At 38.7% G+C, this 18,926-nt stretch overlaps 1 protein-coding gene across 7 annotated transcripts; it reads left to right on the top strand.

Moving 5' to 3' along the window:
- Positions 1–1,751: 1,751 nt before the first annotated feature.
- NUDT13 (nudix hydrolase 13) lies at positions 1,752–18,926 on the top strand. 7 transcript variants are annotated; one of them, XM_059397741.1, is made up of 9 exons: positions 1,752–1,835; positions 9,374–9,465; positions 12,192–12,331; positions 13,762–13,896; positions 14,671–14,777; positions 15,667–15,792; positions 15,961–16,072; positions 16,781–16,935; positions 17,846–18,926. In XM_059397741.1, the coding sequence occupies exons 2-9, from the start codon at positions 9,383–9,385 to the stop codon at positions 18,038–18,040; spliced, it is 1,053 nt and encodes a 350-aa protein (XP_059253724.1). In that variant the 5' UTR covers positions 1,752–1,835; positions 9,374–9,382; the 3' UTR covers positions 18,041–18,926. The 7 variants fall into 7 exon arrangements, with proteins under 7 accessions (XP_059253724.1, XP_059253725.1, XP_059253727.1 ...); XM_059397747.1 differs by having other exon boundaries at positions 1,817–1,835; positions 9,412–9,465; XM_059397742.1 differs by lacking the exon at positions 17,846–18,926 and having other exon boundaries at positions 16,750–16,843.

The following is an 18,926-nucleotide window of genomic DNA, read 5'->3' on the forward strand; positions in this document are numbered from 1 at the left end:
TGAGCATAAGGTAGAGGCTTAACCCACTGAGCCACCCAGGTGCCCCATTAGGTCTCTTTTATAAGGGCATTAATCTCATTCATGAGAGCTCCACCCTAATGACCTATTACCTCTCAAAGTCCTCACCTCCTAATACTATCACATTGGGATTATTATTTCAACATATAAATTTTGAGGGAACATGAGGATTCAGACCATACCATTATTTTTATTATATAGCACTTTATACTTAGTAGCTTAAAAACAGAGTCATTTTGATTTTTTAAAAAAATTATTAGAGCCCTAACTTCCTCCAAGCACGTTTCCCCATCTCTTTGGAATTTATTGACTTTATAATCTTGTATTCCTCGAGTTTTCTGCGCCTTCCTTAAGAACAATGAATCAATTTGATAAAATGCTTGGGTTCATGTGTTAATGGAAAGACCCAAAATAAATGGCTGGTCAACCAGAATTACTATTCTTCCTTCCCATGTAACCAAGTTACATGTTAATAATAACATCCAGGTTTTAATAATCAGTATCCCCTGTAATCTACCCTCCACACACATAGAAATTCCTTTACAATGTAAGTTAAATCATCTCATTCTCCTGCTCAAATTCTTCTGTCACATCCCAACCCTCCCAGAGTAAAAACCAAAGGATTACAATGGCTCGATAAGAATTGTAAGACTTGTGAAGCCCTATGTGATCTGATACTTGGCTACACTTTGACCTCATCTCTGATTATCATGCTTTGTCCTAGGCTTTCCTCAGACCTGCCAGTTACTCTTCCTCCCCAGGACATTTGCATCTGCTGATTTTCTCCTGTCTATGAATCTCTTCACATAGATTTCCATTTGGTTTCCTTCCTCAACTCTTTCACTGTCTTTGCTCAAATATCACCTTTACAATAAGGCTGGCCACTGTATATAAAATAGCAAAATCCTCCCTCCTCTTATCTTGCTTTATTTTTCTCCTCAGCACTTATAACCAAACACATTGTATATTTACTTGTTTTTTTCTTTAGAATGTAAGTTGCACAAAAACAGAAATTTTCCATTTTTCACCCCTGCTGTATCTGGTGCCTATTAACAGTCCCAGGTTGGTATTTATTAAATACATGTTGAATGAAGGTCTTTCAAAACTGTCTTTTCCTACAAGCAAGCAACTTTAAAGCAAGAAAAGAGCAGAACCAAAGCAGTTTTGCTAGACTGCTTTCAGTGCTATGGAATACTGCCCTGGTTGATCAAGGGATGCATTCTGACATAAGCTCACACGCCTTTAGACATAGTCATGTCCTTTACAATTGGCAGATTTCATGAAATGTTAGAACTAGTTCTAAAGTGGGCAGACAGAAAGTTCGAAAGTTAGCTTAGTTCCTGCCCCAACACTCCTTTCCTTCCCCACAAAATATGTCTTTTGTGTACTAGGATGGGTTTAATGACTATCTTTTTGTTATTGAAAAGTGAATCTACTGCTTCTCCAAAGACAAGGTTGGTAGTTTTTCTGGTAATGGATTTAGAAGATCTTAGATCTTGCTTTTGACATTCACTGTTAACTTTGCTGTTGTAGTGGATTTTAACATGCCTCTGGATTAAACTACAATTCCCAGGGTGCCTCTCTAGGTGAATTCTGGGAAGTGTGGCAAAAGAACGCTTACAACCACGGTTAACCTTGGAAGACTTAACAGCTAGCATGAAAACAGAACTACATTTCCCAGAGTGCATCAATAGGGTATTCTGGGAAGTGTGGCAGAGGGCCCTAAGCGGGAAAGCCCTACTTCCCAGTAGCCTTGCTAGTTCCCTGGTTTCTGCTGATTCCTGAGGCCTAGGAAGGCACCCTCCCCCAAATTCAGAGTGAGTACAGCGGAACAGAAAACTGTTGAGTTTCTAAGCAAAGGAGGGATTTTATGGGAAGGCATAATCAAAACTTGAAAAAAAGCTCTTGGTCACAGCATTTTGTGATTTTTAGCTTAGTCTTTTCCTTATTGCAGGATCCAGGGAATGGCCAGTTTTGCATCGTAACTTATAGAACCATCCTTTTAACTAAAGATAAAGCTAATATTCTAACTAAAGCTAGTATTTTTCTGGTACTTTCTTGGAGAGTCATTTAAAAACGGAACTTGCTTACCTTTTTGCCTTGTGCCTGCATTATTTTTTAATTAAGGGAGGAAACATTTTTAGAAAGCAAACCATAAAGCTACTTAAGGAGACCTTGAAATCTGTGTCCTTTGGCTCCTCAGTTTTGCATATTTCCTCATTCCTCTGAGGTCCACAGTAATGAATAAATAGACAAACTGAAAAGGGCTCTCTCAAACTCTACCAAACTTCTTGGTAGAATAACCACATAGATTCGAGATGGACCCTTTCTTCATGCTGTAGTACTTTACAAAGTAATCTTTCTTCTTAAAATGAACAGGATAAAAAATGTAGGAATTATGTATTACAAGGGCTTGAGAGATACTGTTAATCTTAACAACCTTGCCTCTTTATCAAATAATTTTTGGTAAAAACAATACTATCTTTCATCTTTATCAGTCCTTGTACTTTTTTTTTTTTTTTAAGATTTTTATTTATTTATTTGACAGAGATCACAGGTAGGCAGAGAGGTAGGCAGAGAGAGGCGGAAACAGTTTCCCTGGCGAGCAAAGAGCCCGATGTGGGGCTCGATCTCAGGACACTGGGTTCATGACCTGAGCCGAAGGCAGAGGCTTTAACCCACTGAGCCATCCAGGTGCCCCGTCCTTGTACTTTTAAAGACATAAATCATAAATGAATGTTGAAAAATGCTTTCCCATGTATTTCTCATCAAAACATGAGTTTTGGAGCCAGATAGCCCTGGGCTTGAAACTGCTACTGTCTAAACTGTGATTTCAGATTAGTTCAAGCTTTATCTTCCTCACTTGTAAAATGGGATAAATTCGTTCATTCATTCATTCACCCATCTATCTATATTATGTTTTACATTGTGATAGAAACAGTGCTGGGTGCTATAGAAAGGGGAAGATACCACCTCTTAAGGATTTTACAGTCCAACAGATCTGAGAATTAGGTAGAAACCTGACATGGTTGTAATACACTTCAGATCCATTTTCTCTCCTTCCCTCCCCTCTGAGAAGTGAGACAGAAAGGAAGCTCCAAGGAGTTAGGTGACAGCTCCAGATCACAAATTCAGTCAGTGGGAGAATAAAAGTCCAGAGTCTCTTCAGTGCTTACTTCCCTGTTCCTTCCTCAGTTTGGAGATAGGTACAGACTGTAAAACAGAAGGCAAGCCTGAGCTTGTCATCTAATGTAAAATAACAGTGCTAGTATTTTCTTCCAAAACTTATTTCATGAATAGTGAACTTTTATCCTCAGCATGCCATCAGGAATAAAATACCATAATAGTTGCCAATTCAAACAAAAACAGTTCTGTTTGTAATGTGGAGGATCATGGCAGGTTTACCAGTTGTTTTCCAGCAAGTTTACTGAAAGTGAGCTCTTGAGCCAATACACTTTAAATAAAACATCACACTGAAGACCTCCAGAAGAGTAAAAAATCACAAACCATTTAGAAAAAAGTAACACATTTTCCCTGCATTAAATTTCTATAATAATAAATAGCGTGGAGTTTTAAGAAATTATATTTTCATTCTACAAGTCGGTTCACATATCCTCATTGTTAAAAGACCTCTTTTTTCTTTTTTCTTTTGGACTGAGGTACACAAAGAAATGCAACACATATATCAGTTGGTTCCTGTACTGCGTTTCTGTGATCCTGTTATGGAAAATGCTGGAAATGTACTATAATATTCTAAAAACCTAGAATGGTCAAAACCACAGTAAATAAATGAGCACAGGGCATCAAACAGTTTGCAAAAGGGAAACCAGAACTATTAAATCTCAAAACACTTTTAATCTCGGTAGTTATTAAAAAATATAAAATGAAAGTTTTGTTTTTTTTTTTTTTTTTTTAAAGCCAAACACTACTGAATCTTGTAAATGCAGCAATGTGTAGAAAGAGCCATATGATTTTAAACTAAATTTTGTCCCAGTAATTCTACTTTGGGAAACTTAAAAGAAGTAGCCTGAAAATATCAGCACATAGGTATTTAGTGGTATCTTATTTCTGGTAATTTAAAATCAGAGCAACCTAAATGTCTAAAATCAGGGGAATGTTTAGCCAAATAAGGATGAGTCTACCTGAATGTATTATTTTGCAGCTAAAAATATTTTATAGCTTATACAAAAACAGAAAACTGCTTGTGATGTGTTTCGTGAAAGCACGTTGACAAAAGTGTGTCCTCTAATTACAAATATATAGAAGTTGTACATGTACGGGGGCACCTGGGTGGCTCAGTGGGTTAAAGCTGCCTTCCGCTCAGGTCATGATCCCAGGGTCCTGGGATCGAGCCCCACATCAGGCTCACTGCTCAGCAGGGAGCCTGCTTCCCTCCCTCTCTCTGCCAGCTTCTCTGCCGCTTGTGATCTCTGTCAAATAAATGGATGAAATCTTAAAAAAAAAATCATACATATAAAAAAGATTAGAAAATATATGTTATATTTATGTGGTCATATTATGGACAGTCTCACAATTCTGTCTTCTAGATGTCCTGTAATATAATTATGTTAATTTTATAATTCAAATTATATATTTCAAAGAGAAATATATACAGTTAAATATAAATAAATATATACAGTTAAAGCTGATTTTTAAGGAAATCACTTTCTCCTCTTTTACTTTTCAATAAGCTCTATAGTTTTTATATAAGATGTGTATAAAGATATACAAGGGACCATTTAGAAAAGGAATTCGACTTGATTTTTTTTTTAAGATTTTATTTATTTATTTGACAGACAGAGATCAGAAGTAGGCAGAGAGGCAGGCTGAGAGATTTGAAGAGAAGCAGGCTCCCTGCTGAACAGCAAGCCTGATGCAGGGCTCAATCCTAGGACCCTGGGATCATGACCTAAACCGAAGGCAGAGGCTTTAACCCACTGAGCCACCCAGGTGCTTTAGACTTAATTTTTATCTACTAGGCTTATGACTGTACCAATGAAGGTACAATTCTCAGTTGAAATAAGTGGTTTTCCTCTTTTTTTTAAATAATTTTTTTATTTTTTATAAACATATATTTTTATCCCCAGGGGTACAGGTCTGTGAATCGCCAGATTTACACACTTCACAGCCCTCATCAAAGCACATACCCTCCCCAATGTCCATAACCCCACCCCCCTTCTCCCCACCCCCCTCCCCCCAGCAACCCTCAGTTTGTTTTGTGAGATTAAGAGTCACTTATGGTTTGTCTCCCTCCCAATCCCATCTTGTTTCATTGATTCTTCTCCTACCTACTTAAACCCCCATGTTGCATCACCACTTCTTCATATCAGGGAGATCATATGATAGTTGTCTTTCTCTGCTTGACTTATTTCGCTAAGCTTGATACGCTCTAGTTCCATCCATGTTGTCGCAAATGGCAAGATTTCATTTCTTTTGATAGCTGCGTAGTATTCCATTGTGTATATATACCACATCTTCTTGATCCATTCATCTGTTGATGGACATCTAGGTTCTTTCCATAGTTTGGCTATTGTGGACATTGCTGCTATAAACATTCGGGTGCATGTGCCCCTTTGGATCACTACGTTTGTATCTTTAGGGTAAATACCCAGTAGTGCAATTGCTGGGTCATAGGGCAGTTCTATTTTCAACATTTTGAGGAACCTCCATGCTGTTTTCCAGAGTGGTTGCACCAGCTTGCATTCCCACCAACAGTGTAGGAGGGTTCCCCTTTCTCCGCATCCTCGCCAGCATCTGTCATTTCCTGACTTGTTGATTTTAGCCATTCTGACTGGTGTGAGGTGATATCTCATTGTGGTTTTGATTTGTATTTCCCTGATGCTGAGTGACATGGAGCACTTTTTCATGTGTCTGTTGGCCATCTGGATGTCTTCTTTGGAGAAATGTCTGTTCATGTCCTCTGCCCATTTCTTGATTGGATTATTTGTTCTTTGGAGTGGTTTTCCTCTTGATTGTTAATGTTTTTTCAAAGTTACATTAAGAACTTCACTTTGGGGGCGCCTGGGTGGCTCAGTGGGTTAAGCCACTGCCTTCGGCTTGGGTCATGATCTCGGGGTCCTGGGATCGAGTCCCGCATGGGGCTCTCTGCTCAGCAGGGAGCCTGCTTCCCTTCCTCTCTCTCTGCCTGCCTCTCCGTCTACTTGTGATTTCTGTTAAATAAATAAATAAAATCTTTAAAAAAAAAAAAAAAGAACTTCACTTTGTTTTTTACAAGCTGTGACCACCATCCCATGAGTCAGCAGGCCATGATAATCCACAACTGGCTAAGGTTAATTTAGTAACAAACTAGACAAAACATCAGGCAGCCAAGGACAGTGGGCCACATAGCTGGTAGTTAATAGTGCCACCAAATAGCTCTTGGCTCTCAGGATTCAGGGAACTAACAAAAAGAATTACTTTTGGCTCCCTGGGACTGTGATGAGGTAACTCTGTTAATGATTTAGTATGTGTACTTCTAGTCACTTTAAAAATAGAAATAAATATATATTTATGTTTACTGATATGTATGTGTCCTTTTGTTTTTCTTTTTCTTTTTTTTTTTTTTTTAAGAGAAGGAGAGAAGGGGCAGGCAGGGACAGAGGGAGAGGGAGAGAGAGAATCTTAAGCAGACTGCATGCCCAGTACAGAGACCAACACAGGGCTCAATCCCACAACCCTCAGATCATGACCTGAGCCAAAATCAAGAGTTGGTTGCTTAACCAACAAAGCCACCCAGGCACCCCTATGTCCTTTCCTTTATAAATTAATTATATGGTAGTAAACCAAATATTACTTGCTTTTCTTACTTAAACATATATTGTGGAATATCTTTCCCTGTTACTGTATATGAATGTCTCCACTGTTATCTTGTATTTATTTATTTTAAAGATTTTACTTATTTGAGGGGGGGGGGGGGGGAGGGAGAGGGAAAGAGAAAATCCCAAGCAGACTCCTTGCTGATGTGTGGCTTGATCCCAGGACTCTGAGACCATGACCTGAGCCAAAACCAAGAGTCAGATGCTTAACTGACTGAGCCACCCAGGCACCCCTCTTCTATTTATTTTTAAGAGCTGTATATTATTCCCCTTCATCATACTTCTTGTTAATGTTCCTATACCTATCCTTTTCTTCACAAGATAATTTCATAGAAGTGGAATTGCTAGGTGAAAGGATGTTTATTTACCATGTTGATACATATTCCCAGTCCCCCCCCCAAATACTGTATGAGTTTACATTCTCAGAGTTGTACACGAGACATATACATAGGACATATCTATGTACAAGAAATGTAAATGTATTTCTTCCAGTATATCACACAAGTCTTTAGGTTATTAAACTAGGAATTATGCCTTTTAATACTCTTCTAGAATGTTTTTTAACCCACATATCACATGTTGCCCTCTGGGAAAGCTGTTTGTCTTCTCTCTCCTATTAGAGACCCTTGATAGCAGGTTTTCCATCCAGTACATTTCTGTGTTCCTTAAAGGATCTTGCATAAAGTCAGTTTTCAATAAATACTTTTTGTTGAATGTTGTTTGCTAAATATATTTTACCCTTGGCTAGGACACTGATTGTAGCCAAAACTGTCCAAGGATTAGTCATCAGTGATTCATAATTATGCAACCAAGAAGTAAGCCTAAACTTTAGATGTTCCTCAGTAATTTGTTTAGTGTCAAAGCTTCTTCCCTTGGGTACAGTTAAAAGGGTGGCTGGTTATTTGTACTGATTTTTTCATTTCAGTGGAACTTCTTGAATTTATTGCCAATGGGGGAATAAAATAGTTATTGATAAACAATTTAAAAGGAATCACCTTGGGGTGCCTGGATGGCTCAGTGGATTAAGCCTCTGCCTTTGGCTCGGGTCATGATCTCGGGGTCCTGGGATTGAGCCCCGCATCAGGCTCTCTGCTCAGCAGGGAGCCTGCATCCCCCTCTTTCTGCCTACTTGTGATCTATGGCAAATAAATAAATACAATCTTAAAAAAAAATAACAGGAATCACCTTCTACAGAATGGATTCATAAGATAAAGAATTTTTTTTCTCTCACAATGAGACACACAAAATAGAAAATATCTTGGATTCATGTAGATTTGCATAGCTGCCTTTTGAAATATTTTCTTAATGGCCATGATTTTTATATTTTTCTTGCCTATAGGATTCCTCTTACTTCATTCTCAGAGGGACTTTGGCTTTCATATATTCTGAGAAACTTACTTCAGTTACTTGGAGACATTCCCCGTCTTACCTGGTCTTAGATAGAGTAATGCTAGCTGCTATAACAAACTTCAAAAGTTCACTTGTTTAATATGACTGAAGTTTATTTCTCACTGATAAATCGTCCAGAGTGTGTGTGTGTGTGAGTACTTTAGTTGGAAGGTGGCTTTTCTCCATGTTGTGATTCAAGGATCCAGGTTTCTCCATCTAATGGTTCTGCCATTCCAGAGTCTTACAAGCAGGAGGAGGAAAGGGGATGATGGCATACCCACTTCTTTTATTATTATTTTAAAATTTTTACTTAAAGATTTATTTACTTTAGAGAATGTGCACACACACCAAGGTGGGGGGAAGGGCAGAGAGAGAGGGAGAGAATCTCAAGAAGACTCCAGTTGAAGACAGAGCCTGGTATGGGGCTTGATCTCACCACCCTGAGATCAGGACCTGAGATGAAACAAAGAGTTTGATGCTCAACTGACTGCGCCACCTGGGAGCCTCTAGGCATACCCACTTCTTAACTGCTTCATCCTAGAAGAGATATACATTACTTACACTCACATTGCATTGTTAAGACCTACTTTTGGCACTGCTTAGATATAAAGAGAGAAATGTACATTGTGGCTTAGCAGCTACCTTTCAGCAATAATTCTTAGGAGGAAGAATGTATTTTTTGTAGATAGCAGAGTCTCCACCTATTAGGTAGGCGGAACAGGTTGCAATTTTTTTTTTAAGATTTTATTTATTTCTTTGGCAGAGACAGATCACAAGTAGGCAGAGAGGCAGGCAGAGAGAGAGGAGGAAGCAGGCTCCCTGCTGAGCAGAGAGCCTGATGTGGGGCTCCATCCCAGGACCCTGAGATCATGACCTGAGCCGAAGGCAGAGGTTTTATCCCACTGAGCCACCCAGGTGCCCCCAGGTTGCAATTTTGTAGATTAGAAAAGGGGTACTGAAAAGTTGAAATCCCACAGCTAGTTAGTGGAATAAATGCAATTTAGAAGCCAGATCACCTGACTCCTATTCAGTTTCTTTCCTCAATATTAAAAAGTAATCCTATCCTGGCTGAAAGTATAACCATCTTGGTGATTCATTACTTTAATTGCACACTATGACTTTTTTTTCTTTTAACTTCTCTTTTCTCTGAGGACCTGACAATGTCCCTGTATTGTGGAATTGCTTGCAGGAGAAAATCTTTTTGGTACTTTAGGCTGCTGTCAACTTATGTCGCTAAGACCCGGTGAGTTGTGACCAATCTGAGCTCTGATTATTCTCTTTTTGGCCCATTAAATTATAAAATATAAATATCTCAAAATCCTATATTGAGGATGAAGGATACAAGATTAAGATTTACATATAAGGACAGTCATTACAAATTATTTATAATTGGAAACATTCTAAACTAAATTTCCAGTAATAACTAAAATATCTGACATATTTAAATATTAAGTTCTATTAAGATAAGAACTTTGTCTTTCCCACTCTGGTACCCCTCTGCATATGGGTACCCCTCTGGTACCCATGTATAAAACAATACCACGTGCATAGTAGGCACTAAAGGACTACTGAATGGATGAATGACCAAGAAGGGAGAAATTAATTAAACGACGGTACACCCCTATGATGGAATTAAAAACTATACTGAATAGTAATAGTTCATGAAGTTTCCTGAAAATAAGGTAGATAATTCTAATTACTTCAGCCCTCACCCTCTAAGAAAGAACTAAACTACCAGTTAAAGGTAGACTAGGAGAAAAACCAAAACCAAAACCCTACTCCAGTACAGGAAGATGATAAAGGACTTCTTTGTCACAGCCTGGGAAATTTGAAATCTGTGAATTTGAAATCACTAGCTATTCTCATGGTTTTGGGGGTTTAAATTTGCACCATCTGTGTTATGCCACCCAAACCCCAACCTAAAAAGAATGTAAGTAGTAGTTGTAGACTTCTAAGACCGCTGGGCACCTTGTAGAAGCAAAGGTGAAACTCCTCTGAAGAAATGCGCTCATAACCAGGGCCTCCTACTGGAAAAGCTCTGCCAAACGTGAGTGCCCAGTCCAGAATTTAAAGGCACATAAGCACAGAACGATACATGAACAAAAGTGAGAAAAGGAAATTGTGGTACTTATATTATTGTAGGTTATTTGCTGTTCTCAGGCTGAGACTCCGAGAACAATAACTGAATTACTGTATAGTTATTGAATGGTCTAAAACTGACTGTATTAAAGTGATTTTAAAATTAGTAAAAAAAATCACGAGAATGAAATCCTGTCAATAAAGAACATGGCATGAAAAGAATGTTAAAGAAAAAAGGCTACAAGTAGGTATGATCCTGAATATACCTATCTATGTGCAGGTACACACAATAAATTGTTTAAAGAATTCCCAGGTGTAAACAGTGATCATCTCTGAATGGTGAGATTCTTGATGATTTCCCTTTTTTGAACAAATTGCTAACTGTATTTTCTGATTTTAATGGGATGACTTTTGATTTTTATAAATAGGAAAATAAGCTTTTGTCCAATAATCTTAGTGTTGTTTCCGTACTATTATAACTAAAGGGGGAAAAGGAATTTTTAAAATTAGTGTTCCTGATCAAGAAGGAAAATGTAAGGAACTTTTGGGATCTCAGTTCCAGTTCCAGTGAGGCCCCAGATTTAAGACCTTAACCTGAGTGTTTTTGTAGGTGTTTTGCTTTTTAGAGTCATTAGGGTAAAGCGCAGGTTGTATGACTCTTACTGTTCTTTTAGGAAGGCAGCTTTGTTTGTTCTATAGTTTATATTTGGTAACTTCTGAGTGGCACAAGTCTCTCCTTCAACATGCATTAAGTCTTTGCCCCAGGAAGTGACAGTCTCTTATAATAAGTTTAAAAATACCATTGAGTATTAAAATCTCAGGTTTCTTTGGTCTTGTGTTTATAAAGAGCTCATTGTAACCCCTTTTATCATACAGTCAAAAATAGGTTCCTAAACATGTCGCTGGGACACATTTATCATTTTCCTTTGTAGTTTTATGTTGAGCTAACTCTGTTAGTGTTACAAAATCTCCCAGATCCTACAGGAAATATCTATAAACTGCATTACCTACTTCAGTGACAAAATCTGCCATAAATCTGAGTCTGTTTGGGGCTTTTAATTGGCAAAAATGGTTATCCCTAAGGGTCCAGAAGGAGAATCTTTATTATAGTACCCCCGAATCATGTGGAGCCTGACTTGATTTTCAAGGCTCTTGAAGGGATAAACTTAGGTAATCTTTAATGAAGGTGCTTGAAAAGCTTAGCTCTGGAACCAGTACTATTTCTTCTAGAGAAGCTAATGATAGGATGTTATCTTTTCTACATTTGTATTTTGGCCATTGAAGATATTACACTTATTAAATAAGTGTAGGTCAAGTATAGGCTTCATTTTCCCACCAGTGGTCTCTTTGATAGAGATAAGGAGCTAATGGTGTCCACCTGGGGGACTAGGTGTTGGAAGCAGGAATGCACTGAAGATAACGCCTGCTCTTTATCATCCCTAGATTGAAAGAGAGTTAAAACTGAAAGTATAGTGTTGGCTCTTCCATCTATAATAATAAAGTCTGCACTCATCCCTAGCTATTCTGTGGTTGATATTTTATCGCTGTACTTGTTTTCCTTTCACTTCACTGCATATAAATTCTTGCCTCACAGCGTAATATTGGCAAAGTACCCTGAGGTTCAATTCAGTAAATATTTATAACTCTTGAAATTCAATTCAATAAATATTTATTGAACTGAGCCATTCGATATCTAGTTACTGGAGATAAAGAACTAAGGCTGACCCTGCCCTTAAGGAGATCATAGTCTTTCAGGGGAAAGAGCAATTTAGGATATAAATAAAAGGAAATAACTGTGATAGGAGAGGGATGCAAGAACCGAATTCTGAAAGATGAATGCTATGCAAGTAACTAAGTGTGGTTTAATAATGCTTTATTTCCAAAATACAGGTATTTATTTGAGCTGAAGGAAGATGATGATGCATGTAAAAAAGCCCAGCAGACAGGAGCATTTTACCTCTTTCATAGCCTGGCTCCTTTGCTTCAGAAATCTGGACACCAGTACCAGGCTCCCCGGCATAGCCTACTAGGTAAGCCCAAAGAGGACAGAGTAGACCAGCCTGTGGCCATTAAGCAGAATTTCATCCATATCAAACCCCTGAGAAGGCTTCTTCCATTTTAGAGTCCAGATTTTTCAAGTTACTTCTACCAATTAATTATTTAGTGTATAAACCTGAGTTGTCCATACATTATTTAGTGACGGTATGAACCACTATTGGCTTCAACTAGGGGTCAGTGAATCTGCTGTCCAAATTGGAACCCACTGCTGGTTTTGTAAATACTGGAACACAGCCTTGCTCATTCATTTACGTATTGTCTATGGCTGTTTTCGAACTACAGTGGCAGAACAGAGTGGTTGTGACAGAGAGCCACATGGCTCACAAAACCCAAAATATTTGCCCAGCCCTGCTTAAACCAGTGATTTTTAGCCTCCATGGAAGTACATACTGTTCTACTACTTAAGATTTGCATCATAACTTCATTTCTTTTAGAAGGATCAAAAGTAAAAGTGACTTAAAATTAATTTGAGAACTTGGGAACTCTTTTAGGGTATGTAAATAAAGATAAGGCACTGGGATTTAGCATTCAAGGTACTAACTTTCAGTATTCTATGATGTCAATATACACTGACTGACTTCTAAATACAAAGCCAGTGAATTTCTTCGATGGGCCAGATGTTGAATACTTGGATAGGTAGTTTCTAGCAGTGCAGAAGTGTATCAGGATGCCAATAGAAAGCAATGATATGTTGTATTATGAACAAATAAATACGTCCTTCATGCACAAGAGGTCATATTTTCTCCCTATACAGCACTTGTCTTGCACAGACTTGGACCTTGGATGAATAGTCTACCCTAGGCCACACATGCAGCGTAATCTAAATTATATGTAACTGATTTGGTCTCTAGCATTTTAAGCATGACACTTTTTTTTTCAGCACCGTAATACATTAGCTTATCATGTATCTTTTGAACTAGGGATAGCCTCCTTTCATGAAACAATCATAGATTACAGTGGTACACAGCAAGAATTCTTTTAGTCTAGGGCGCCTGGGTGGCTCAGTGGGTTAAGCTGCTGCCTTCGGCTCAGGTCATGATCTCAGGGTCCTGGGATCAAGTCCCACATTGGGCTCTCTGCTCAGCAGGGAGCCTGCTTCCCTTCCTCTCTCTCTGCCTGCCTCTCTGCCTACTTGTGATCTCTGTCAAATAAATAAATAAAAATCTTAAAAAAAAAAAAAGAATTCTTTTAGTCTAAACACTTTAGGTTGCTGATGGGAAGATGGAGGTCTAGAGAGACTAAGTGATTAGGCCAAGATTACATAGCTAATCAGCTGCAGGACAGTGGCTAGAAGCAGGTATACCTATTCAAGCTGAAGTGGATGATTTCCTAGAAGGTTAATATGGCTATGGTGATTTAGTGAAAACCTCTGTTTTCTTCCCTTCTCCTTTTGCTTCTTAAGAGTTGGAAAGGCTCCTGGCAAAGTTTGGACAGGACACACAAAGAATAGAAGACTCTGTGCTGATTGGATGCTCTGACCAGCATGAAGCATGGTTTGCTCTGGATCTAGGTCTGACCAGCTCCTCTTCCCAAAATGGTATAGAACATTATTTCTAATGAGTACTTCCCAGTGGTGCTCAGACTTTGGGATCTCATGTAATAGTAAAACTTAAAAGAAAATTTTGTGAATACCAAAGATTATCAACCTTGATTTTTTTTTTAAATTTAGGATATAAAAAAGTACGGCCCATCTACTATCATCATTTATAAGATAAGGAACATTTTAATATTTTCTAATCTAGGTAGTAGCTACACAGATGTTTATTATTTTATTCTCTGTACCTTTATACATTTTATATTTCTTAACTCTTTCATGACATCATTCTTATCTCAGGTGAATAAACATGTTACCATGCTCAGGGTCTTCAGACCTGCCTTTGGGAACCAATTTGGTATAAGGTTCATGGTTCCAACTAGGCTTTCCTTCTCTCCTGGGTCTAGTTGTAAATGTAATGATGCTGTTATGCAGTGCAGATAGGAGCTTAGAGGTGCCATTTTACCTCTTTTCCAGGGATAGTGTGTGGTTAGTGCAAATATTCTTATTACTCTGAAGAGGATCTTGAGAAATACTATGCTCTGATGTTTCTCAGATTTGCCTGAATATAAGAAATCACCCAGTGCTTACTAAAAAATAAAGATTTCTGGGCCTCACTCACCTGCTGTTCAGAATCTCCAGGCTGGGGCTTGAGAACCTGTATATTTTTTGTTTTCCTTAGTTGAGTATTATTAGGTGAGTTTGGGAAACACTTGAGGGGGGCCCAAGGCAAAGTTCAGTGTTTGTTTCATTTTATCCTCTGTTCTCATTTTCTAGCTGCCTTACAGAAACCAGAAATGGAGACAGAGCTCAAGGGCTCTTTCACTGAGCTGACGAAGGCTCTCTTTCAGCTGAACACAAAGGATGCCTCCTTGCTGACCATGGTAGATTCTGACTTCTTAGTTCTATAGGGAATTTAGTAAAGCAGTGTTTTGGTGTGAATACATGCATGTATGCAAAGGCTAGAATGACATCTGGTTTCCTCTTGAGCAGGTAGATCACAGTCCTTCCTATAAACCTTGGCAGAGGACAATGTGCTGTAGAGAGATTGCTTATTCTCCTTTCTTTTGCCCTTATTTTTCACAGGACCATTTTCTCCCAAGGACATGCAGATCTATCAGCCTCATGATATTTTTAGTGACCCATAGCATAACATACATCATTATGTTATTCCTATGAGAAATTACTTTAGACTTCATTTGTTAAAGTGCTTTTGGTTGTTCATTTAACTTAAAAAGACATCTCTAAGCATTTTTTTCTTAAAAGATTTTATTTATTTGACAGAGATCACAAGTAGGCAGAGAGGTAGGCAGAGAGAGAGAGGAAGGGAAGCAGGCTCCCTGCTGAGCAGAGTGCCGGATGCGGGGCTTGATCCCAGGACCCAGGCGCCCCATCTCTAAGCATTTTTATTTGCAAAAAAATCCCACCTTTACTGGGGAGGAGTACCTGATGGGGCATTACACTGGAAATATTGAAAATATCTTATTTTTAAGCTGGGTCCTAAGTACATGGGACATTCATTTATAATAGTTTATATATTATATGTATTTTAAATGAATCATACTTTCTCTTATTCATATTTCAGATGCTAGAGGAGTGTGTCCAGATAGTTTCCTTTTTTAAAAGTTCAAACAGTTGATACCCATTTAAAGTAGGTGAGCTGGAAAGGGATTGGCATTTCCCTTTGAATTGCTCTAAATACTAGGCCCAGCCCTATTACAGATAAGCTTCACATTCTCTCCAAATGAAATCAGCCTATCTTTGTATTCCTAGGCTCAGGCTCTTCTCCGTTGGCATGATGCTCATCAGTTCTGTAGCAGAAGTGGGCAGCCCACCAAGAAGAATATGGCTGGCAGCAAGCGTGTGTGCCCTTCCAATAAGATCATCTATTATCCACAAGTAAGCACTACTTTAAAAGGGCCGTAATCCAAGAAGACTGTGTGCTAGCTTGTCCTAGGGATAGAAGCCTATACAGTTAAAAGGCTTTCCTTAGTTATCCATTCCTTCATTCCATTAACAGGCCCAAAACCCTAATGTTGTGTCTAAGTTTCCATTCCCTTTTCCTAGATGGCTCCTGTGGTGATCACTCTAGTGTCAGATGGGACTCGATGCCTGCTTGCTCGCCAGAGTTCCTTTCCCAAGGGAATGTATTCTGCTTTGGCAGGTTTTTGTGACATAGGTAAGAAGTTTAGGGCATGTGCAGATGACTGGAGGACACGAAAGCTTAACAGTAGTAGGTATTTCTTTATCTTGTTGCTGCTGTTCTGGAGTCTCAAGCACACTGTTTCCTGACAAGTCAAAAAACTGCCTTCTGGCATTGTAACTGTCTAGTATGAGACAAGTTTTCAAACATATGGCATACCTGAAAGAATTATACAGTTACTCTCCCATACACTTACCACCTACATCCTACACTTGTTTTCTTCATTTACTTTATCACATATCTATCCATCCCTCAATCTGTTGTATTCTTTGATTCATAGTTGGCAGACATTAGTACACTTCTCCCTAAATATTTCAGCATGCACCTTATTTATCAGAATTCAATAGATATTTATAGGTTTTTTTTTTTCTCAGTCTACTGGGGTAAAATTTGCAAAAGGTGAGACAAGGCATTAGAATTTTGTTAAAGCTGAGGTCAGCGGTAGCCTCTCTAATTGTCACTCTTATTTTGCAGTCTAAGTAAGTAAGTAACTAGTATAAGTATTGTAGTTCAGCACCCAACTCCAGATTTGAGTCCTGTTGTTGTAGAGACTCAGGGATTTAGGGCTCTCCCCAAGAATAATTCATTGAAACTCTGGAGCCAGTTTCGGGCTCCTTTCAAGTCGGGCATTTGTATCACCCTTCCCGCTGCAGGGCTGTCCTGAATTAATCTGAGTGCTTATAGGTGAAAGTCTGGAAGAGGCTGTCCGGAGAGAAGTTGCAGAAGAGGTGGGATTAGAGGTGGAAAGACTGCAGTACTCTGCATCCCAGCACTGGCCCTTTCCTAATAGCTCACTCATGATTGCTTGTCATGCAACTGTGAAACCAGGGCAGACAGAGGTAAGTTCTCATGCTTCCCTTATGCTGTGGTATTTCCTTTGCTTCACCCACGTTGGCCAGTAGGCACCTGTCTAGTCCAGCATTGTCTACGTTATTCAAAGATGTGTAATGTAGGATTTGTTCCCTTAAGGAGTTTGCAATCTTATAAAGGAAACAATCTCCATGCAAATTCAGAGCAGCCACACAATTAACATTCTTTTTTCTATGTATCTCAGTTACGTGACAATTTATTTTTCAGCAGGACTTAGCAGAGCATCTTACAAAGAGTAGGCACACAATAAATATATCAAATTAAATGACTGATTTCAGGGTTGGTCTTATTGTTCAAGTCTCTTAGGAGGTTGGGGACCAGTTACACAAAATCAAAGGAACTTCTGGGTGAAAGGGATTTAGATGTTGTCTCACCCAACCTCATCTTGCTCTTCTGCAGCATCCCTGAGAGAAGGCATTGTGGTCCTTACTTGCCAAAGTCTGTTGTGTTTTGGTTTGCATAGAATTAATAATATCTCATCTGTCTCAGCTTCCTTTGGATACAGTGTGCCTTTGATAATCATTAATTATCCCTTATCCTTTAGAGGAGTAATTTTATGTTTTTCTTTAAATTGAAAGTTAATCAAAAGTTATTTATATATTACACCTCACTATTAACCACTCTTTAGTATTTTGGTATTTGTGTTTCTGGGACTTTTAAAAGGCACTTTTTTTTTTTTACACTATTTAAAAAATATATTTAACTCTCTCCTTTTAGTTATGCCTCTTCTGCTTCTGTGCAGTATCTAAAACTAATCATCTCCCAGCCTGTAGATCCGAGGCCCTGCTTAGTTCTGGGAACAATTTCTCACCTTTGGCGAGAGTATTCTAAATTTTGTAGCTCCTAACCTTACATTCTGTTTTCCTTTATGTCTTTTAGATCCAGGTGAACTTGAAAGAACTAGAGGCAGCTGGCTGGTTCAGTCATGATGAGGTGGCCACAGCCCTGAGGAAAAAGAGTCCATATACTCAGCAACAGGACGGGACATTCTGGTTGCCCCCCAAGTTAGCCATTGCCCACCAACTGATTAAGGAGTGGGTGGAAAAGCTGTCCTGCTCTACCCTGCCTGCTTAGCCCAGACTGAGCCACCTAGATCCCTTCTCAGTATCCTGGAAGGTCATAAGAGAGATCAGTTGATAAAAGGGGAGGTAACCAAAGGCCATCTCCAACTTCATACTAAGACAGAGTGGGAGGTGACCAGGATGCCTCTAATAGCAGTGTTAAGGAAGTTCTTATTCATAGGCAATCAAAATGCCAAACTGATGTCAAAATCAGAGGGAAGTCTGAAGCATTAGTTTGAAAGTAGGCCCCCGTGCATCCGTTTCAGCTGAGGTCTTGGAAGCAAACACCTTTCGGCATGTATCTCATTAATGCTGGGTTTACACTAACTGCCAAAATGTGCCTGGTATAATTTTAATGTTAACTTAGTAGTGAAGACATACAGCAAATCTCAACCCACTACTGAGTTACTTTTCATCCTCATAGAATTAGGAAAAATTGAACAATATAACATTTAAAAACTCATGTACAGGTAGTTACTGTGTACATGGTATTTAAATAAAAGTCCTATTTCTTTAAGTCATCTGAAGGGATGAAGAAAGTGGGAGCCAAGGTCTTCCTCAGAGTACTCAGTAATAAATCAGATGCAGTGATGTTTTGCTGAGGCAACTGCATCCCAGTGGGGCTTAAGATAACTAAGTCTTTTGCCATTACTTGGACAGCTAATGACCCAAAGAAAAGATGATCACTTTGCCATGTCTGATTTCCTAAATATAAAATGGTTACTGTCATTTGCATACTAAGTGTTATAACTTCAGCTAAGGGATTAGTGAGGGTGAACCATTTCTTGTTTTATGGGATAAACTAAATTTAGGATTGCTCATCATTCATATATGTCATTCTATACCTTGTCATAGGGGAAAATTTATCTGGAGGAAATAAAATAAATTTCCACACCCTG

The sequence above is a fragment of the Mustela nigripes genome, chromosome 4 (genome assembly GCF_022355385.1).
Source record: "Mustela nigripes isolate SB6536 chromosome 4, MUSNIG.SB6536, whole genome shotgun sequence".
NCBI lineage: Eukaryota > Metazoa > Chordata > Mammalia > Carnivora > Mustelidae > Mustela > Mustela nigripes.

Bases quoted from the DNA above. Each gene is read 5' to 3' on its own strand.
- NUDT13 (XM_059397741.1), top strand. From the start codon at position 9,383: ATGTCCCTGTATTGTGGAATTGCTTGCAGGAGAAAATCTTTTTGGTAC. The intron at 9,466-12,191 runs GTGAGTTGTGAC...TCCAAAATACAG, and splicing joins ACTTATGTCGCTAAGACCCG to GTATTTATTTGAGCTGAAGG. The intron at 13,897-14,670 runs GTATAGAACATT...CTCATTTTCTAG, and splicing joins CAGCTCCTCTTCCCAAAATG to CTGCCTTACAGAAACCAGAA.